General features: G+C 41.7%; 1 protein-coding gene across 2 annotated transcripts; it reads left to right on the top strand.

Annotated features, from left to right (window-relative positions):
- Window positions 1–5043: 5043 nt before the first annotated feature.
- Window positions 5044–22635, top strand: USP38 (ubiquitin specific peptidase 38). Of its 2 annotated transcripts, XM_081208350.1 has the most exons (10): window positions 5044–5904; window positions 8483–8612; window positions 11745–11874; window positions 11997–12098; window positions 13416–13574; window positions 14532–14725; window positions 15427–15520; window positions 16231–16337; window positions 17855–19202; window positions 21652–22635. In XM_081208350.1, the coding sequence occupies exons 1-10, from the start codon at window positions 5178–5180 to the stop codon at window positions 21811–21813; spliced, it is 3153 nt and encodes a 1050-aa protein (XP_081064476.1). In that variant the 5' UTR covers window positions 5044–5177; the 3' UTR covers window positions 21814–22635. The 2 variants fall into 2 exon arrangements, with proteins under 2 accessions (XP_081064476.1, XP_081064477.1); XM_081208351.1 differs by lacking the exon at window positions 11997–12098.
- Window positions 22636–22647: the final 12 nt, after the last annotated feature.

Raw genomic sequence — 22647 nt, 5'->3', positions numbered from 1 at the left:
ACAGCACATTCCAGCCAGGCAAATGCACACAAGGAGAAAGTGGAGCAGGCCAGCAAGAGGTGTAGAAGGGAAGAGAGTTCGCAGGGGCATTTGGCTCCTGAACCTGAGGTTCCCTACCCCCGTTTTGGACTGCCAGTTTTTCTCTCTTGGGAGTTCTGAAATATTATCCCAGCTAATAGGCAGGATACTGGTTTGTATTTATCTAAAATAGTTCTATCCTGCCTTCCAGCAGAAGCTTTCAAGGTGACTGTGAGGTTTTTACATTTACAGTGGTACCTCGGGTTAAGAACTTAATTCGTTCTGGAGGTCCGTTCTTAACCTGAAACTGTTCTTAACCTGAGGTACCACTTTAGCTAATGGGGCCTCCCGCTGCTGCTGTGGCCACACAATTTCTGTTCTCATCCTGAAGCAAAGTTCTTAACCTGAGGTACTATTTCTGGGTTAGCAGAGTCTGTAAACTGAAGTGTCTGTAACTCAAGGTCTGTAACTGTATGTTGCAGTTGCAATCTGGAAATCATTTTCACCAGCCTGAGTTATTAACATAATAAAGTGGATGCATGTAGCCATCCTTCCCTTTGCAGAGATATTATTTATTTATTTATTATTATTATTATTATTATTATTATTATTATTATTATTATTATTATTATATTATCCAAGCTGTACTACTGCCAACATTGTGTAGTCTAGAAAGTCACGTTCCTAGCTTGTGAAATGTACTGCCAGCTTGTGGAATGATAAGGAATTATATTATGGAGGAAGGTATGACAGATGCCCTCATTGAAATTGGGTGCTGGGCAACATAACCAATACTTGGGATGCATTCATAGATAAAACACTTTCTGTTATTATACAGTAGCAGTCTCTTATTAACTATTTGTGGTAGGATTTAAGATTAACCGCTGCAAGGTAATATATTTCTTTGAAGGCTGCCTATGTGGTCCACTCATGCCCCACCCAAAGGTTCAGAGTATGAAGAGCCACTACTTGAACAAAACTGTATGTTTAATTAATTGCACTCTGTGGGGGTTTAACATATAATGGTTTCACATGTGAGGAACAAAATATATTTAAAGATGCAAACACTTTATTGAGAAACTTTTGATCAAACGAGGCCTTGAATTGATTTTTCCCACCTAGAATGGCTATTAGTGTTCAAAACAGCAGCATCACCCACTCAGCCCCTTCTAGGATTTAACTTCCCCTCAGAGAATCTAAACCGAGTTACCCTGCCTGATTAATCCCACTCAGATATGGACTGACTGTGGGCAGACAAACAGTCTCTATCTGAAGCCCACTCAGTCACCCACCCAGAAAGAAATTTCCTGTTTGGATATTAAACTGTCAGCATCTCACTGAAACTCCAGTCTCTCTCTCTCCTGATTGGCTGATGATCCAACCAGCTCTCACTGGTCGCTCAGTCCCCTGGAGGCAGACCAGGGCCTGTCCATCTAAGAGAATGTAACTGCTTTGTGGTAAGAACTGGGGTCCCCTATATAGTGCTTGTGGGTACTACAGCACCCAGAGACATTTCTTTTAGCACCCACAAAGGCCTCCTGTCACGGCCCCAATTTTTAAAGGTCCCCCCCCCATTGCCTTTTTAAATCTGCATTTTATTTGTTTTGGAGGTTATAGGTGGTTTGCCTCTTTTGGAAGGGGGTTGTGTCTGGTTTTGGCACAAATTCTTCTGTAAAATTGGTATTTTGTGGTACCATTGGTAGTTTCTTAGATTTCCAAATGTGCTCAATGGCCCAAAGAGCACATGCTTTCCATGCAAAAGCTCAATCTCAATCTCAATCTCTGGCAAATTTCTGTAAGGCTAGAGAAGACTTGGGTCTGAAAGCCTCTCAAGTCACTGTGAAGTCAGTGTGGACTAAGGATGGGCAAATCTTTCAATTTCAGTTTTTGGATCCCCCCCCCCAAAAAAAAGTTCAGTTCTCCACATTTCCACATCATTTCAGAAAGTGCAAATTCAATTTGCAAATTAAATGAAAACTGATTTCTTTCACATCTCTAAAGTGGACAATACTGAAATAGATGAATCAGTGATATAACTTAGTACAGGGGTCAGTAAAGTTTTTGTGGCTTGGGCCGGTTCAAGGTCCCGCAGATGCTGCAGTGAGCCGGAGTGTGTGCGTGCAGGCGCAAACGCTATTCTGGCGCTCCTTCCAGCACGGACAAGGCATGTACAGCTTCCCATTGGCTGCAGGAGCTTCCTGCAGCCAATGGGAAGCCGGCCAGCATTGCGGAAGGCAGTCCTCGCTCTGCTCCGCACCTGTTTAGCATGGCACATGGGAGCCAACCGAGTGGGCGGCAGGGGTCCCCGAGCGGGTGGCGAGGGTCCATGGGCCAGGTAAATGACCCTCATGGGCCACTTGTGGTCCATAGGCCTTAGGTTGCCGACCCCTGACTTAGTATAATACAGCTTCCTATATGTCTATGGTTTAAATTACATAGATTATATTTGGGGTCTGAAAGAGTGGGAAGAATGGTGAAACACTGCAGAAGGTGTGGTTATTGTCACTTCCTTTCCATATGAAACCCTCTAAGGAGACTGAAAAATGAGGATCTTCTATACTACTTCTCTATCGTGAATGATAAGTGCTTTTGTCCAATTTAAATAGCTGTCCTCAAACACATGTTTGTGCACAGCAAATACAATGCTAATTCCATTATATTTCACAACTTTAGCAGAGAACAAATCCAAGTGAGCTCACTGCATAGGCAGAGACCGCACACAATTGATTTCCACAATTAGAGCTGTCAAGCCTTTGTTTTCAAGTGGACATATATCAATTTTCATGTGAATCACGGGACTGAAGCCAGTGATTATCAGTGGTGAATAAGAATCATGTGTTTATGAAACCAAGCAAGCAAGTTTTACACAGTTTGGACAACTGATAGCATTGTGCTTTGTGAACAAATGTGAGGCAATGAAAAGAATAAATTCACTTTGATGTGTGGGGTACATGGCTGATTTAAAAAAGTACTCCATATGTAACATTTAGAACTAAGATGCTACATGGACTACCAGTATTTTTAATGACAAGCACAATCAGCACATTAAATGGGAGGGATTTATATGATGGTTGGAATTGAAGCCATGTGCAAATATTAGTCATGCTTTGTTGAGTTGTACTAGTAGTGATGAGCACTAGCCTTCAAAGTACTTTGTATATGATTAACCTCTAAATACCACCTACAAAGTAACTATTGTCACATGGCATCCCTACACTAGTTACATGAGAAAAACATATGATACAATTGCTTGAGGCAATGGTGCAACTCTCAAATCATTTTTTTAAGTGACCGAGCAACTGATTTTCTTTGTTGCTGTTCAGAAAACAAGTATTGTGTTGTTCTTTGTCCAGGTCCTGACATTCCTTTTTAGCAGCTTATGCCACATTTGTTCACATCATGAGCTGCTCACTACCTAGCGACCTACCTGCAAAATTCTTTCATCTTTTTCCCCTCACAGTTTTCATTTACGGTGTGAGAACTCTGGCTTACATCTAATACAGGGCCTACTGGATGAGGAGTGTGTTCTGTGTGATTTTGTTCCAAGCTGGCTCATAGTTAAAACTTTGAAGTGAAATGCAAGGGAAAGTGTATCTGTCACCATTTTCTGCCAAATGTACTAGATTTTAACCATATAGGCTAACATGGTACAAAATGCAGGACAGAATCAATCTCTTGCACATTTGAATCTTCTGATCAAAATCAGACAGCATGGAGAACAGGGTGCTTTAAGAATGCAGCTTAGCTACAGGGTGAAATTCACCCAAATTCTAGCTCACATCTATAAAGGGAAGTTTTGGAAAAGAAGCTTCCTGCCCCAGAAACAAAGCAGGTCATGTAACAAAAGTACTGCATTACTACAATAAAAGATACTGTATTCCTTGCCTGCTCTTTTCAATATTTGAGAAATGGCAGTGGCTGCTATATGACAAATTCCAAAACGAGAACAAGGCAATACTTTGGGTTGGAGGGGGTCATAGCTCAGCGATAAGGTTATGCCCTTTGTACATAGAACAGCCCAAGTTCAATCCCTGGCATCTCTAACTAAATAGATCTTTGTGGATCGAGGGAATGAAAGAGCGCAACCTAAGACCAAGGTCAGAGTCAGTCAGAACGAACAATACTGTGATAATCATTAGTATTTGTAAGGGGTGGCTTAAATAATAAAATACCTTCTCCTCTCTGTATCCACTCACACTGTCTGAAAGGGTCTCTCAATGCTTTGAAACAGATTATGGGCAGGTATAAGGAGACTTCAAGGGGAGGGCAACCCCCCAACCCCCCTTTCTCCTTATTCCACTAAGAAGCCTCCAATGGAGGAAGAAGCCTTTGAGACAAGCTGCCCCTGAGGAATACGAGAGGGAGGGGCTATTGCAACCATCTCTTATTTGCTGTGGAGAACAGAATGCTTGACTTGACAGGCCTTTGGTCTGATCCAGGGCAGTTTTCATCTTCTTAAGGTAGAAATCCCCATATCCCCTAAGGTAGAAAACCCAACTCTCCCTGTTGGGCTAATTTTCCACTTGAGAGGAGTGCTGCACACAGGAGAGCGTTCAAAACAAAACAAACCAGACCAGACCTTTGCTGTCTGAAGTACCATACAGCCCACCAGAGAGCTGTTTCTGAGTCCTGAGCCCCTGCTTTAATTCTCCGCGATGAGCTGCTTTAGAGAAGAGGCGCGAAAGCGTTTGACAGACCACCAACCATTTCAAGTGACCAGCAGAGCCCCGCCCCTTCAACAACTCCTCCTCCTCAGGTTTCGCCCCTCCCTCTTTTATCGCGCGGCCCCGCCTCTCTACCTCCACGAGCTCTGTGATTGGGCTGCAGCGCAAGGGCCGCAGCACGCCCTCCGCGGCGGAATGGGCGCATGCGCGTTGCTAGGGCTTACGGAGAAAAAACGAGCGCTCCGCCGGTTGTTTATGTGCGTTCCGAGTAATTCCACTTCCTGCCTGGCGTGACTGTGCGCCGCTCCGTCGCTTCCGGGTCAGATGCTTCCCGGCGTCCGGGGCCTCTGAGGTACCGGTGTTTCGAAACCTGCCGAGAAAGGCGGGCTGGGGCCGATGTTGAGGCGCCGCTGCCGGCCGGGGGGGTGACGAGGGGGGCGGCGGAAGAGAAGGGCCGGCGGGGCCTGGTCGCCCGATGGTGGGCCGGCGCTCGCCATGGACAAGATCCTGGAGGGCCTGGTGAGCTCCTCGCACCCGCTGCCGCTGAAGCGCGTGATCGTGCGGCGCGTGGTGGAGTCGGCCGAGACGCCTCAGAGCGCGCCCGAGTGCCGGGCCATGTTCTCGCTCAGCACCCGCCTCATCCTCCAGGGCCCCGACCAGTTCCAGCGCCAGGTGGGGCGGCAGGTGCTCGAGGCCTACGCCCGCCACCACCGCGACGACTTCGAGGCCTTCTTCACGCGCGGGCTGGTGCTGGCCTTGCTCCAGGGGGGAGACCCGGCGCTGCCGCCGCCGTCGCCTCTTCCCGCCGTGGCTCCCGGCCTGGGGCCTAGCCTGGACCCGGCCGTGCTGGACTACATCCAGGTGGGGCTGCGCCTGCTCATCAGCTGCCCGGCGGTGCTGGAGCTCTTCGCGCTGCTTCAAGGGGAAGCGCTGCGCCTGGTGAGCGAGAGGCCGCCGGCGCCGCTGTGCGCTCGCCTCTGCCAGCTCCTCAGCGACTTCCCGCAGTGCCTGCCCCGCGGCAGGAAGCCCGCGCTCTCCTTCTGCCAGCAGCTGGTGCGCAGCATCGCCCACTTCCAGACGCAGGGCACCCGCGAGGCCGAGCTGCGCCTCTACGTCTCCCAGGTCACCCAAGTCAGCGGCCTCCTGCGCAGCATCTGGAAGGCAGAGCCCGACACGCTGCTGCCCTCCTTGCAGGAGCTCTTCGCCATCATCTCCTCCACCGGTGAGTTGCTGTTTCGCTTGGCTTCAGTGCCCCTCTGGGGTTTGCAGAGGTATCACCTTAGGAAGAGCAAAAAGTAGGCTTGTGCTGTCACCCATACAGGCATCGCCAAATGTTCTCCTTGTACAGTGGAACCTCGGGTTAAGAACTTAATTCTTTCAGGAGGTCCGTTCTTAACCTGAAACTTTAGCTAATGGAGCCTGCCGCGTCGCCGCCACGTGATTTCTGTTCTCATCCTGAAACAAAGTTCTTAACCTGAGGTACTGTTTCTGGGTTAGCGGAGTCTGTAACCTGAAGCATCTCTAACTCGAGGTACTACTGTACAACATGAGCAGCATTCCCCCCAATGTCATCCTAGGCAGCTCTGGCAACATGTGTAAACAAGAACAAAGCTCTGTGGTTGCATTAGTTAAAGGAGTGGTGATGCAAGCAAGTCATGGCTTTATCTTCAGTTCTCGTGTGGTTCTTGTTTGCACATTTTTCTGGAAAAGCTCATTGCTCCTGCGTTTCAAAGGTAACATTTGTATTGGGCCAAAGTGTAAGGCAGCAAAGAAGTGTAGATAAAGTACTAAGTAAAGCACTTAAAATTTATGCAACCTTTTTCAAAGTAGGTAAGTTTTGGGGACGCGGGTGGCGCTGTGGGTAAAAGCCTCAGCGCCTAGGGCTTGCCGATCGAAAGGTCAGCGGTTCGAATCCCCGCGGCGGGGTGCGCTTCCGCTGCTCGGTCCCAGCGCCTGCCAACCTAGCAGTTCGAAAGCACCCCTGGGTGCAAGTAGATAAATAGGTACCGCTTACCAGCGGGAAGGTAAACGGCGTTCCGTGTGCTGCACTGGCTCGCCAGATGCAGCTTTGTCACGCTGGCCACGTGACCCGGAAGTGTCTCCGGACAGCGCTGGCCCACGGCCTATAGAGTGAGATGGGCGCGCAAACCCCAGAGTCTGTCAAGACTGGCCCGTAACGGGCAGGGGTACCTTTACCTTTAAGTTTTAAAAAGCAAAGTTCCCATGACATACTAGCTATTAGATCAGGGAGCCACATCTTCCTTGTAGTCCTTCCCTCTTGGGCCAAAAATCATTGTGCATTTGGTGCTTAATATTTAGCCAAGTTTGGACAGAACTCAGAGAGCAGCTTGAGTCTCTTCCTTGACAACTCTTGCAGAGAGAAAGGCTTTGTCTTTGGTTAGCTGTTTGGTTACTTTTAGATAACTTTGAAACTCGGCTGAAGCCATAGAGTGGCTTGTGCTAACCTTACAGCATGCTGAAGTATAAAAAAATAAGTTATAACTGTAACTGAAACAGATATTGGGGATAACACTATTAACTTAAACATTTTCAGTATTAGTTTAATCTGATTAATGTGAATTTCCTGGAAATTTTCCTAGAGAAATTAGAGTAATTTGCATCACAAATATTTCAGTTTGTACTGCTCTAGAGAGTGAACTAATTTACTATCTTTCTTACATTCTTATAAAACATTACTTCATACAGTGCATAGTTAAACTATGAAGTGTTGCTCCCACAAGTAGAGATGACCTCCAACTTTGAGAGCTTTCAAAGAGGTTTAGACAGATTCAGAGGGGATATTAATGGCTGCTAGCCACAATGCTTTATGTTCTACCTCCCTTGTTGGAGGTGACATGCCTCTGAATGCCACTTCCTGGGAATCTTAAACGGGGAGAGCGCTGTTGTGCTCAGGTCCTGCTTTCATGCTTCCTGTAGGCATCTGGCTGGCTATTGTGAGAGCAGAATACTGGACTAGATGGACCACTGGCCTAATCCAGCAGAGGCTTTTCATATGTTTCCGCAGTTCCAGAATATTAACTATTTGGCTATTAACTTTCCTACATGTGTTTGTGCTCTGTTCATGAGCAACACATTTCTGGAATTCAAAAAGTTGCTATATATGTGGTACATAAAGATAGACTACTCCCAAAGAGATGAAAGTGGGGGACTACCCAATTTTCTGTTGGGATACTGCCAGGGAGATAAAGTCCATCATGGCCCCAAGCCGTCTGCCGGACGATCCATCGATCTCCCGTAGGCACGCAGTATCAGCAATTAGCGACATGAGTTTTTAGAAACAAGCTTGCCACATTCTAGAGCTCATGCACACTCTATCAGCAGATAATTCACAGCAGAAGTTGCACGCAGGAGAGCATTATTTACAAGTTTTATTCAGCGTTGATCAGACCAAAGAAAGACATGGCTGCCTGCATCAGTGTCTACGACACAGAGAAAAACGAAAGCAATAGGAAACATAAACATCCTGTGAACAGGAAATATGCAGACTCTGTGACTCACAGCCTGCTCCCTTTTAAGGTGGAACGGAAATATCCTAACAGTTTCCTTCTTGTTTGATCACTTAACATTCTAGAAAATACTAAGACAGACCAAAGGAAGAAATTCTTCTGCTGGACTTAATTTACAAAAACATATTGGAATGGATTAAGATGTTGCTTAGAACTGGAATAATCTGTTGTAATAGAACTTTAATATATTCTTGAAATGTATTTCAGAATTCAGTAGGAAAAAGAGTACAAGCAAAGCATAAAACTTCTTTCTTGCGTATTTGTCTATTGTAGATTTTGAACCCTCAGTTGCCTTGGCAAGTCTTGTGCAGCATATCCCATTACAGATGATAACAGTGCTCATCGGAAGCCTTACCACAGATCCAAATGTAAAAGACGCAAGTATGACTCAAGCTTTGTGCAGGTATAGTCTTTGTGTTAGAAAAGAGCATGACAACATTACCCAAATTGAAAACCTCATAGCTGTTTGATCATGTGAGTTTTAATGGATAGATTCAATCTGCATAAATTGGTAAACGAACAATACACTTTCTGAAGAGGGGAAAAAATGTTTTTTGACTATGTTTTAGACACTGTTGTGGCAAGCACAGTCTTAGAAGAGGCGTTCCTTCTTTTGTGAGAGGAGGAAAAATGTCTCTACTAAGTTCCGGCATGCCATCCATGTTTTTTGTAAATATTTGTACTAAAAATAAACATGCATTTGTGTTGTGTGTTTTTATTGTCTGATTCATCAGGGATGCAAACCCTGATGCCAGATATTGCAGCCATAAAAACAGTAATGCCATTAACACATTTTTTAACCAAATGAAATCTTTAAAAATTGGAAATTGTGACTCAGGAAAATCTGTAGTGGTACAGTTTAATCATTGACAAAGAACTTATTATGGTATCCTAATAGAGCAATCTGCCTTTTAAAGTAAAAACAGTTTCCACCAAAGAACCTGACCTTGTCTAATAAGTTAGATATTGTTTCTTTTCAGCAGCATAAACTTGTTCTTCTTGGTTAGTAAGTATTTAGTAAGCTTTTGTGAAGCAAGTAGTAATTACTGACCTTTGGATAAAAGTTTATGGGTAAAATTTGCTGCTATTTAAAAATAGGTGATTTTGAACATGGGTTATACTCCAGCAGCATGAAAGCTGCAATCTATGTGCATTTGTTTGGGAGCAAGTCCCATTGACTTCAGTGGTATTTACTTCCAATGAAGCATGCATTAGATCATGTACATTCATTGAGATAAAACAATTTTATACATTTTTGTACAACCTAGCTGGACATTTAGAGGACAAAAGTAGCACTATGTGAATCTATCTTGAGTTGCAGAATGCATTGTTTGGGGCATGTGGTGATGCTGAGTATAATCTCAGTACCATTTATACAAAGGTGCTTTCATTCAGGGGTTTCTGGCAATTCTATCCTTTCTGTTTCAGTCCCCTGCACCACATTCAGTCCCATTTTGTAATGTCCCCTGATCTTTAGGAGTTTCTTTTCAGGGGACTCCAATATATAACAGGCAGGAAAGTCTTATTGTTTGAGGAGGTTTATCTCTGGATCTAAGTCATTCTTCTTATAAAGAAGAGCTAACTGCTACTGAAATCTTAAGCATCAGATTATCTGTATTTTCCAAATATTGACAATGGTTGTAACATCCAGCATTTAGAAATCTGCAAATGTAATAAATCAAATTCTGGAGAGCAGTCTAGGATATGAAGTGTTGAAAAAGGGCAATAAATAGAAATGAAGAAGATGGTACATTGCTAAGAACAAACAAATGGCTGAATTCATTAAGCCTATTAGTAGCCGTTCTGGGGCCTTTGGAGATTATGGTGCTGGCTGCAAGTTTTCACTACATGCATATGGTTAATAACAACAGTTTCTGACAAACAAACATGTCAATCAACACATATATGGTAGGCTGCTAAGTAAACCTAGGGATCTAACTTGTTCTTTTTCCTTTTTCCTGAAAATGATTTATTTGGTTTTGATTGTTTAAATTCCTATACCTTTGTGGGCCATAGATTTTAAAACTTACATAGCCTTGCAAATAAGTGCTCAATGTTTTCTAGCTAACACACACAGTATTTTACTAGCCCACATACAAATCTTATTTGCCTATCACGTTAAATTTTAGTGCTGACAACTCTTATAGACCATAAGAGACAAGTCCCATGGCTACAGGATAAATACATCATCTGTTAGTGAAATCTTTCTGAGGCAGCCAGCTTCACCTGCCTTTTCTTTCTAGCTGACAACTGCAGTCATTTATATTTGTCAGCTAGATGAAGAGTAAAAAGAGAAGTTGGCTGCTCTTTTACCTCTTGAACTAATATGAGGATAGGTAATATCAACAATAACAAAATACGGCATCTAGGTGAGCTGGAAGAAACGGTAATTGCTTGGCAGATCCTGTCATCCTTTATGCATTCACAGTCTCTTACAGGGTTTTCAGCTAAACATGGGTGAGCTCTCCCTGGCTTGATTTGGTTGGGAGCAGCAGTTATGAGCAAAGGTGCAAGATGCTTGGAAAAAGTTATTTTCCCCATCTCTCCCCCAAAAAACTGTTCCCATCCTGGTTAGTTCCAACATCCTTTATCTGGCTCCTGCTATGGTGGTGGGAGAAATATTTCTCCTTCCTCGTCTTCCTCCACCTTGGCACTAGAGAAAGAAATTGTGGTGTCTATTTTTCTCTTCTTCTAGGCACCTAGAATTCTGAGAAATGTCATTTTCGCAAAAACATAGATATCATAAGGTTGGAAAGAAGAAGCTTATTTCTGAGTTGGGGGTTGTATACTCAGTTTGTTTTGAAAGTGAGTACCGTGAGTCACTAAGGTTCATATTTTGAGCCAAGTCATTAGTTACTAAGGGCAGCAACATCTCTGCTTTCTATTGCTAAATGCAGGCATCACAGACTCGAAGGATTGCTGGGTCACCTTGTTTGTTGGCTGTTGGTTGTACTAGTGAGGGATATGCGCTTGCTGCTTCTCCACAGAGGTTTTTTTTCCCTTTCTGATAGAAAATTAAATGTTACATTAAATGTTTTGGTTTCCTAGCATATCTTAGCATTGTGCAAGGACCAGTCGGAAAAAAAGAAACCATTACATCAAGATCTTGCTTCTTTTAATTCAGATCTCTGCCATAAATGTTTTATTTGAAAACTTTGGACATGAGGATAGTGTTTAATAAAGACCACTGGTTGGCTATGACATTTATTGGTAAATGTTTACAGAATGGCAGAAAATGGGGGGGGGGGATAAAAGCATTGATCTGCATTCATGGCACATGTACAACAGTATTCCACACAGCACTCCAAACGAAAAAGCTCCGGTTAGCTTGATGAAAAAAATTCTTATTTTGTAAGTGGTGGTGTACTGCAGTTTGAGTTGTTTGCAAAGGCTAGAGAATTATGCAGTGCCATGACTCTCAGTGTAACTTAATGTGATGGCCATAATATGAAAACCAACACAAACTGTGGGGCAATTAAATAATTAGAACTTCTTTTTTGGCTGAAATACTAACAAGCACCCCATCTTTTTTCAGAATGATTGAATGGCTGTCCTGGCCATTGGCTCAGCATGTGGAGACCTGGGTCATAGCGCTCTTGAAAGGGCTGGCTGCAGTCCAGAAGTTTACTATCCTTATTGATGTTACTTTGCTTAAGATTGAAATGGTAGGTATGGTTGCTTTTGTAGAACAGCTTTCCTGCTTATTCCAGACTGGTGTGAATATTGTGTAATACAGAATGAAAACTGAAGAATATCTCAATTCTGATGTGTTTGGTTTTTTTTGAAGGTTTTTAATCGACTTTGGTTTCCTCTTGTGAGACCTGGTGCTTTGGCTGTCCTTTCTCACATGTTGCTTAGTTTTCAGCATTCTCCAGAGGCTTTTCACTTGGTAAGTTTTCATTTGTCTGAGCTTTAAACATACTGCTTACAAACAACTTTCATAGCTTTCTTTGTAAAACCTAGACTGCAGTCTTGTGTTCATACTGGAGGGTGAATGTCTTGTGGCTTGTTGTAAACCAGCCATAATAACCAACTTCACATCTGTACTGCAGATAATAAGGTCTATCCTTCTAGTTATATCATGTACTGCAACTTCAATTTTATCCTAGTCTGTACTGAAGATGTATTGTACAAAACAAGTTTTAAAACAAACAGAACTAGATATTAAGAATTGTGAGAACTCCTTGTACGCTTACCCGTACACGAGTACTTGGCAAGGGGAGTTAGACAGAGCCACTGCCACACAAGATGCTTCAACGTTCCTGCCAGTTCATGATGTTCAGTTATGTTTTAAACCCCTACAGTCTGTATTAAGGGCCAAATTCACAGTTGGCCTCTGAGCTCTTCATGCCAGCGGCTACTCCACAGTCTTGAATGTGCAGGCTACACACAGGCACACAACCATCTCAGCTAATTTTTCTACATCATCTGAGGGAGGGAGATTATGCACCCATCAGATTAGAGGTAGGGGACATCAGGGTCCTCAACTCCACCCACCCTAGCACTGTGTCTTTTTTCCTGCTGCCACCAACAAAATCTGTGGGGTCTCAAGAGGGGCCAGAATTGCTGGGGGGGGGCAGATCAGGCCTTCAAACTGGGGGGTTAAACACCTCTTATTTAAATAGTAACATGAAGGCACATAATTCAATAAAGATGTTTCTAAAATTCTGTTGGGAGTCAAAGATGCAGCTAGCCTGCTTAAAAAGTTGTTGAATACAGGCTTTTCTAGAGTTTTCTAATTCATACTGTTTTGATTGTGAATTCCTTTTAATTTTGAATTTATGGGCAAGATGGAGGTGAGCCACACTCGATGGAGCTACAAGCTAATACCAAGATAAATCCATAGAATACGGAACAGCTTGTACATTATCAGGGTGACAGTAAACAATGCAGGCCATTCATTCATAATAATTTAGAACAGCCTTCCCCAAATTTGTTCTTCAGCTGTTTGGGGTTTTGTTGTCCAAAATTGTTGAAAGGCAGCAGGTTGGGGAAGGCTGATTTAGAAGAACAATGCATTACTAATGCAATGTTGCTGTCTATCCTGATTTATGTATCTTAATAGAGTTGTGGGTTTTCTGTTACAACTTTTGCTCCTTACTATTAAAATGGTTATCAGTCATTTATTGCATTCAAGTAGATATGAATAGCATAGTTTTTCAGATGAACTTGGGCAAATGCTTTGGTCTTTTTCTCTTAACATTAGATTGTTCCTCATGTGGACAAGCTGGTAAAATCTTTCAAAATCAATGGCCTTGCCTCCAGTGCAACATTCTTGGGACAGCTGAGTGAGCTAATACACTGTATGATGTATCATTACTCTGGATTCCCAGAACTCTATGAACCTATTTTAGAAGCTATCAAGGTAATGCAAATAAATTAAATGCTACAGGTTGAAAACGAGGGGTGGTCTTGATGCTCTGTAGTGAATTTGGGCCATTTTTTGATTGAGGGGAAAAATTGGATTATATTGTAGAACTAGAAAAATCACTGGCTAGGAAGATGTGAAAAAATAAAATAAGATCTCTGGTTGCTTAATCCAGAAAAGCACTAAAAAGCAGAATATGGTAATATGCACCCTTACTTCATGGGAGCATTTTCATAAGAGTTACTGAAGATTATTGGTGATTATCGAAGGGAAAAGTCACCATGTATTAACTCAGTGATAGTGGAAATGGTTTGAAATGACCAAGATATTTCCTGATCAGAAATGTTGTTTCTATTGCCTTTGTGTTGTGCATTGTGGAAGAATGTATACATTGACTTTTATTTGATTTATTGTATTTCTATGCCACTTTTCATTCAGATCAAATCAATATATATATAGTGACACCATTGTCATAAGATGTGGAACAATTCCTTCCATAAAGGCAGAAAACACACAGCAGTATATTTGGCTTTGACTGTTGTATCTTTTGTCGGGGTATCATTTTTAAAAAATGCATCTTATGGTGAACAGAGGCTGTCAAGTGTTTTTGCTACACTTTACAGCTTAAGAGGCACTCTTTGTGGCAAAGAAATAGCAGGAACAGATCAAAAATTACCTACAAGTCTCTGATTTGACAGTATCTTTAGAGTTGATAAGACACAGCCTCTAGTAATTTTTCTTGGCTGTGCATTCACAGTGAATCTTTGATGGCTGGCCAAACAACTGTACTGTCAGTTCTCACAAAGACAACTGTGGTATTTTTTCAGCATTACCATGAGCCAAGAGCCTGAGTTGTGAGGACAATGTGGGTGACTGTTGTAGATATTGTTGTGAAAACAAGTGCTTAAAGTTGTTGCTGTTCACTGCTCAGTGTTGAATTTTCCCTTCTTGTAGGACCTTCCCAAACCCAGTGAAGAGAAAATTAAAATGATACTGAATCAGAGTGCCTGGACATCTCAATCCAGTTCCTTGCAATCTTGTCTGTCTAGATTTTCTGGAAAATCTGAAACAGGAAAGACTGGTCTGATTAACTTAGGAAATACATGTTATATGAACAGTGTGATTCAGGCATTATTCATGGCTACAGAGTAAGTTTAAACTTGTGAGGAATCCCAGGTATTCGTTTGTACTAAAGAACTTTTTTAAAAAAATAATTCATGGATCACATCATTATGGTTTTGATATTGCCAGTGAAGAACTAGGTAACCTGGCAAAATTGGCCCAGTGGCCTAAATTAGTTTTCCTTAACCAAACATTGGGCTCAAATATATTGGAGTTCACATTATATCCTGCATGTCATCATGTATTCATGTTAATATTGGTAAAAATTATTCCATTTACATAAGTCATCGTGGCAATAAAATATTGTTTACTTCGTTCCCTGATAGATGTTTATGCACTCAAAGAAAACCACCAATTAGGAGTTTTTTGAAAAATGCACACTTTTTTTTAGACTATCACCTTCTATAATTTTTTTTAAAAATCCAGTTTGAATTAAAATAAGGTATGTGTTGTATGAATAATGGTTAATAATCTGACTAAGTCATACTTGGAGTTGACCACTTTAAATCAGTGGAATAAAAAGATTTCACTGATTTCATTGTAACAACTCTAGTAGGACTAGTGTTGGATATTGCCCATAGTGTGCTGGGTCCTTCAGACCATTCTGCATTACAAAAGCAAACACTGACCAAAGCTAATGTCAGATAAATCTGTTCTGCGCCATCAGAACACTGTGTAAATGATGAAACATGAAACCATTGTCATCTCATCTCTTTCTCTTTTGCAGTTTCAGGAGGCACGTATTATCTTTAAATCTAAATGGGTGCAATACATTAATGAGAAAGTTGCAACATCTATTTGCATTTTTGGCTCATACTCAGGTGTGTGTAACTCTTTTAATTTTCTGAATATTGTAGCTATAATATCCAAAACTTGCATCTGTCTAAATGTTCTACCAGAATGTACCTAGACAAAAATACATTTATAGTTCATATAGATTATTTGAATATTCTCATCTTTTCTAAGCCAAAAGAAAAGAATAGCCTTGTTTTCCACGAGTGAAATTTTATGTTGCAAAAACCTGTGCAGAATAGTTAAAATCTAGCCAACATAGTTGAGATTTTCAGAGTAGCAATTTTTTATTGTCACCAGTTTCAGACATTTCCCCCCAGCTTCTCAGACCTTGCTTTGTGAAGTCACAAATGAGCATCCAAGTATGGCTGCTGTGTACAACTAAAAAAAACACTGTACATAAGGCACCGAGAAGATTGGGGAAAAGGGATGAAGTAGTCCATATTCTTGCTACACCCATATAACTTTTCTAGCTTTAAGCCGTTTGTCTACTTGCATATTTTGTAGGAAAAAAGATTTGTTTAAGTTCTAGATTATTTTTATGTAAGAGATCGATTTGAAGGTACAACTATGTGCACTAGACCTGTGTATGTTTTTTATATCTGAGATTTATTCTGTCATACTTGCATGCACTTGCAATCTGTTCATTTGAGCGTCCCAATGCAGAAATTAAGGAATGCTTCATAGAGTGGTGTCATTACTTTGCATTTCACTTGATTTTGCTTGCTTCCTGATACAGAGAGAAGCCTATGCTCCTCGGATTTTCTTTGAGGCTTCCAGGCCACCCTGGTTCACCCCTAGGTCCCAGCAAGACTGCTCTGAGTATCTCCGGTTCCTGCTAGATAGGTATGGTGCTCTGAAATCTGCATTGTTGACCAGAGAAAAATAACCAGAGATACCATCACAGATTTCTAAGTTCTTTTGTGCTAGAGTTTTACCTAAAATTGCAAGGTATAACAGTATTCCCAATCTTCAAGGATTCAGAACTGAGGGAGGAATTCAGTGTCACAGTATTATGATCATTCCTTCAGTGCAAGCATCTCTGCTTGCGAAATGACATGCTCTCCCGTCCAGTGTTAGAAACACAGATATATAAGCTAGACGCCAAATGGCTCCTTAAACCAGGGTTACAGTCGCCAAAATGGAATGCCTACTTGCCATTTTGGGGCCAAATGGCTCAAACATATTTTTCAATATGTCATTTGAGTTCTTGAAATTTGTTCTGATTGTGCAGATAAAATATAACAGATAGCATTATACAGGATGTGTTGCTAGTGTGGGAAAACAATCAAGATCCAAGGATCCCCAGGCATGCACCTCCAGATGGTGGAGACGACAGGCACCATCCTGGCACCTGGGCATCTTCACTTGGTAGCAAGTGGTCAATAGCCAGATGCAAAATGCGCCTGGAGAATTTCAAACACTGCTCCTGTCTCCTCCCCCCCCCCCTGGATCTGGAGGGTCTCCTGATTAGGAGGAGGAGCAACCCTGTTGCACAAGGGTGACTTGCTTAGTTTAATTGAATGTGGCCCTGAATATCTGTGGTGGAGAACTGCTGCTTGGGGGGGGGGGGATCTAGGTTCTGTTTGGTCTCTTTAATTAGCATGCAGTTGCAAAGCCAAAATGACTGACTACCCTTCTTAACGCCAACATGCATGCATGCCATTGGTGTTTACATCTGTAGTCTAACCTTTTTTTCCAGTAAGACATTCAACTTGGCTTACAATCAGCAGTTATGTCTGTTCTAGAAAACTCTTGAATCCTTGCAAGTGATTTTTTTTTTATGCAGGAAACTTTTTAATGTAATATACTAAATAATTCTCCAGTTTCCTTCCTTAATCAAGTTCCATTAAGGGTAAAAAGTAAATCATAAGGCTGGTACCAACAGTTATTTGTATGTGAGAGACACATATAAGATAAAGGTAAAACGACCCCTGACCATTAGGTCCAGTCGTGGCTGACTCTGGGGCTGTGCTGCTCATCTCGCATTATTGGCTGAGGGAGCTGGCGTATAGCTTCTGGGTCATGTGGCCAGCGTGACTAAGCCACTTCTGGCAAACCAGAGCAGTGCATGGAAACGCCGTTTACCTTCCCGCCAGAGCGGTACCAATTTATCTACTTGCACTTAGACGTGCTTTCGAACTGCTAAGTTGGCAGGAGCAGGGACGAGCAATGGGAGCTCACTCCACGGGGATTCGAACCGCCGACCTTCTGATCGGCAAGCCCTAGGCTCAGTGGTTTAACCCACAGCGCCACCTGCGTCCCTTAGAGACACAAACAAATAAACTGAAACAGTGATGCTTTAATCAGTGAAGAGAAATTGGTATGGAAAAAAATAATCTCATTTGATTTCTCCTCCTTAGGCTGCATGAAGAAGAGAGGACCTTGAAAGCCCTTTCTCTGGGAAAGGTTTCAGAAGATATGAATGAAGAGTCTGTCGTCCAGGAGTTGTCCAGCAAAACGCAGCTGATTACCAAACAACCTTGCAGAGAGGAAAGAACATTAATAGAGAAAATGTTTCGGGGGAAACTGCAAACAAGCATATGTTGTTTGAACTGCAAAAGTACTTCTTACAAAGAAGAAGCCTTCACAGATCTTTCACTTGCTTTCTGTCCTCCTATATTCTTAGAAAACGTTGACCCACCAAGTACAGAAAATTCACCTGAAGGAAAAGATGACTGCATGGAACAAGTCAGTACTAGGGCATTCAGTCCTGTGGCAGAAACAGCAGCTGATGGTTTAGCAGTTGGCGATTGCTGTGAAATGGTCACAAATGATGGGACCTCAAAAGACCCTCCCATTGATTCAAACTGTGAAAACACTAAAGATCCTTTTCCATGCAAGGCTGAGAACAGGGATAGTTTGCGGAAACACGTCAGTGAAGCTACTCCCTCAGTTACAGACTTGCTGAATTATTTTCTGGCACCCGAGGTTCTTAAAGGGGATAACAAATATTATTGTGAAAAATGTGCCTCTCTACAGAATGCGGAAAAAACTATGCAAATTGTGGAGGAGCCAGAATACCTCATTCTTACTCTCCTAAGGTTTTCATACGACCCGAAATGTCACATTAGGCGCAAAATCTTAGACAATGTGTCTTTGCCGCTTGTTCTGGAGTTACCTGTCAAAAGAACTGCCTCACCCTTAAGTCCTGTATCGGGCGTGTGGTCTATGGGTGTTGAATTTTCTGACACTGGTGAGAATCTAGCTAAAAAACTCAAGCCTTCTGGTGCTGAAGAAGTGTGTTGCCCTCAACTAGTCCCTTATGTTATAAGTTCTGTAGTTGTGCATTCTGGCATATCATCTGAAAGTGGGCATTATTATTCTTACGCCCGAAACGTTGCCAGTTCAGGGCCTTCATTAGGATCTTGTGATCAAACCCAAAGTCTGGCTTTAGCTTATCCACAAAGCAACTTGATGGCTGGAGAGGCTCCCGTTGCAGCCGCTGAAAAGGAACTGGATGAAAATGAGGTGTCAAAGGAATGGTTTTTATTTAACGATAGCCGAGTGACATTTACCTCATTTCAGTCAGTCCAGAAAATTACGAGCAGATTCCCCAAGGACACTGCTTATGTGCTGGTTTACAAAAAACAGAACAGTACAAGTACACTCAGCGCTAAATCAACCAATGGGCTCTGGGTCAATGGAGATCCCCCTCTGCAGAAAGATCTTATGGATGCCATTACAAAAGACAATAAGCTATATTTGCAGGTAAGGTGTAAACATTGCTAATGTGATCAGCTGGCTTAAGACTGTAATCCTATACCCACTTAACATTGTAGTAACCGCTGAACTCAGTGGGACATACTGCTTCCTAGTGGACATGTATATGATTGTACTATAAAAGCTTAATGCAGGCATCTAGCTATAGTTATAAGTCCAAGACTGTCGCTTGCAGACAAATACAAGAGACTTTGCATGGTTTTGAGCTGCTGGATCCCTTCCATCTACATGGGGCAGCACTTCTGGAGGTAAGAGCACAGTGCTGACATCTCTTCACACAATGGTTTGGCAACTCACTTCAGATTGTTTTTTGGCTTGTCAAGTTTGCAAGCTGGCTTGTCTAGTTCAGACATCTCACCCAACATTATTATGGTTCCTTAGCCATGTTTGAGTGTGATGTCTGAACTGAGCCTTTACCTAGTAGATCTTTCAGTTGTGTAGGCTATTATTATACTTTCCACAAGAATGCTATGTGACATTCAGTGTGAATATTTTGCAGACATGTAGCTCTGATGATACGTTGTACAGAACAATGTAGTTGCAGTACCAGGTGTTTTCTGTGAAGAATTGGGGGGAAAATGGCTTTCACTGAAAATTCAAGGATGAATCTTTGTTCATTAAGTAAGGAGGTGTTTAAAAGCTTCCAAGCATTATTTTTGTAGAATGCAACTTGAATTTTATTTAGTTGAGAAAAGCTGGAATATCCGGCAGTTCAGTTTGCTGTATGACTATCTTAACAACGCGAAGTAACCTCGAGTTGTGATGCAAAAATGAATGTGGTTTAATGTTTTCTAAACAAGCGCAAAGGAAAGGAACAAACACAAATGTGTTTCATTGAAAGAGTCTGCACCACTTCATCCTTCACAAGTTACAGCCATAATTTTTGTTAAACTTTCTGAAGTCTGTATCGTAGGGATGGGGAATCTGTGGCCTTAGATGCTAGTGTACTGCAGCTTCCCTTACCCATGACTATTGACTATGGTGGCTGGGGTAGATAGGAGTTAAGAGTCCAGCAATATCTAAAGAGCCATATTCTCCCCACCCTTGATGTGCCAGCATTAAATAGTTTCTGATCTGTAGATGCCGCTTAGTTAACTCATTTAATTTCATAACCATAGAATTACTCAGTTGATTTGCATAAACATGTCGTTCAAAAACCCATTTTGCACAGGTAACATTTTATAGTGGAGCTTAATAGGGAGATTTTTGAACTTTTGAGGGGAATTTATTCCTTTTTAAAATGTATTCCTTAAACGATTGGCTATTTTGTGACACACACCGCAGCCTTCTAAAACCTTTTGGGATAAATGCTAGGTCTAATATTAGTATGCCTTCAACTTTTTATTGGCTAAACATGGTTGCAGAAGCAAGTTTACACTGATAAGGAGTTGGCTTCAGCCTTATCAGATTTTATGATGAAACCTATGGTGTACATGCAGATTTGGATTCAGCTGCTCATTTTTCCCTCAAGCAACATCAAAACTCAACATTGCTCAAGTACGATTACTAAAGAACTAGACAGAATTCCTGCAACACTTGTACTTGATGAACTTAATAGCTCCTAGTAGTTTAATGAACACCATTGGTGTACACCATGAAACAGTCATTGCAATATCATCGCCTGGGAATTGTATTGAGGCTTTAATCAGCCCAGTATGTGCAAGAGAACTGAAATTATACAACCTGTATTTTTTGAAGTCATTCTACAGCTTTCATGATCTTGCTAGGATTGTAAGAATTATATCTTTGGGTTCATTTTAAAAGTTTGTAGCGCTTAAATTTGTGGGGCAGTGTTTGAATATGTGATTGAAATAGCTTTGGGTGTCCTCGGGCTGCTTCACAAGAAGCAGCTTTTGTATATACCGAGTAGCAGCCCTCCAGGTAGGTGTGTGTCTTTGTGTCTGTCTGTCTGTCTTCCCAGGTCTGCTATCTGCATCCCCTTGGTTGATGGCAGAGATTAATTCTGGCACCTCTAGCATGCAAGGCAATGTACTGTGGCCCCAGCTAAATGTCTCTTCTGTTTTTCAAAGCACATGACTGCATAATGTCTGCAAAATCTATTGGCACAATTTTTAAGAAAGTAATTTTGGGGAGGCAAAAGTAACAATTGATTTAGCTTTCATTCCTTTAATGATGCCTGCCACTTAAAGCATTTAAGTTACGGACAATCTTAAATTATTTACATGGTAAACTACCACATGATCTTTGGATGAAGGGCAGTATATAAATTTAATTAATTGATGATGATTATAATCTCTGCTGTATAGTGTTAGCAGGTGCTTCTGTTACTTGCTTCTGCTTTTGAGTTTCTGCTTGAGCATTCTGCAGCACTGCTGAACAAAACTGGTGTAGCTGTGCCAAATGTAAATTTCCGTGCCCCCCCCTTACTCTGAAATTAGCTTAAATGTTCATAACTAGGTTTATTTGTCTGTTTCAGGAGCAGGAGCTTAGCGCTCGAACACAGGCCCTTCAAGCAGCTGCAGCTTCGTGCTCCTTTCGGCCAAATGGATTTGATGACAATGACCCCCCAGGAAGCTGTGGGCCAACTGGCGGAGGTGGTGGAGGCGGATTTAGCACTCTTGGCAGACTAGTGTTCTAGGAAGAGAGCATCAAATGCATTGGTTTCCAAACAGCTCCTGATACTGCTTAGGACTGTTCTTACTGAACTGTATTAAATAATGTACTAAGCTTTTTTTTCAAGATGTGATCTTTGTTCTAAAGAGAACTCTCTTTTTTTATTTGAAATAAATAAGTGCATCATGGAGAAATCTACCTCTTAAATTCACTTGTTTTTATGGAAAGATATTCTTCCAAAAGAGGAGTTAGAAGATTTTTATGACACTAGATGAACTAGTAAAAAGCACTTGCAATATGTAATCCCAAATCCCTTGATGGAAGAATAATTATTCTTTGAAAAAGAGATGGTTACTCAACCCCAGCAGTGTTTGCGGTGGGGTTAATTTGTCCATAAATCTATAAATCCTCAAAGACTCTGGAGTTGGTAACCTGAAAATAAATGAAAATCCAATGTGCTAACAATGTAATCCGGGATAAGAAATACTCAAACTCAATATATTTGCATTACAGGTACATATATTTAAAAGTCACTTTAATGTGCTTGTTAAATCATTTTTCCAAATGTGCATGGTCTTGTAGGGGGTGGGAATTAAGTAAAAAAAATGCAAAGTTTGTAGTATTTTTAATTGCTTTGAGGATTTTAAAATTATTTCAGGGAGTACATCTGCTGTGTTTTGAAGGAAAAGACTTTGTACGTGCCTTGTACTTTAACAAAGTACAAAACCTTTTGAGGCTGCGGAAGAGTGTAGAACATGAGATGTTAATTTCTTGTTTAATATGAACTTAATACGTTTTTGGAAAGTGTTAACTTTACCAGAAGTAAAGTCTGATGGTTCTAAAAATACATTTGTTGCTC

This window comes from Podarcis bocagei (assembly GCF_964188305.1).
Source record: "Podarcis bocagei genome assembly, chromosome: 9".
Lineage (NCBI taxonomy): Eukaryota > Metazoa > Chordata > Lepidosauria > Squamata > Lacertidae > Podarcis > Podarcis bocagei.
Note: the sequence above shows the minus strand (reverse complement) of the source record. Positions and strands in the feature narration are given on the sequence as shown.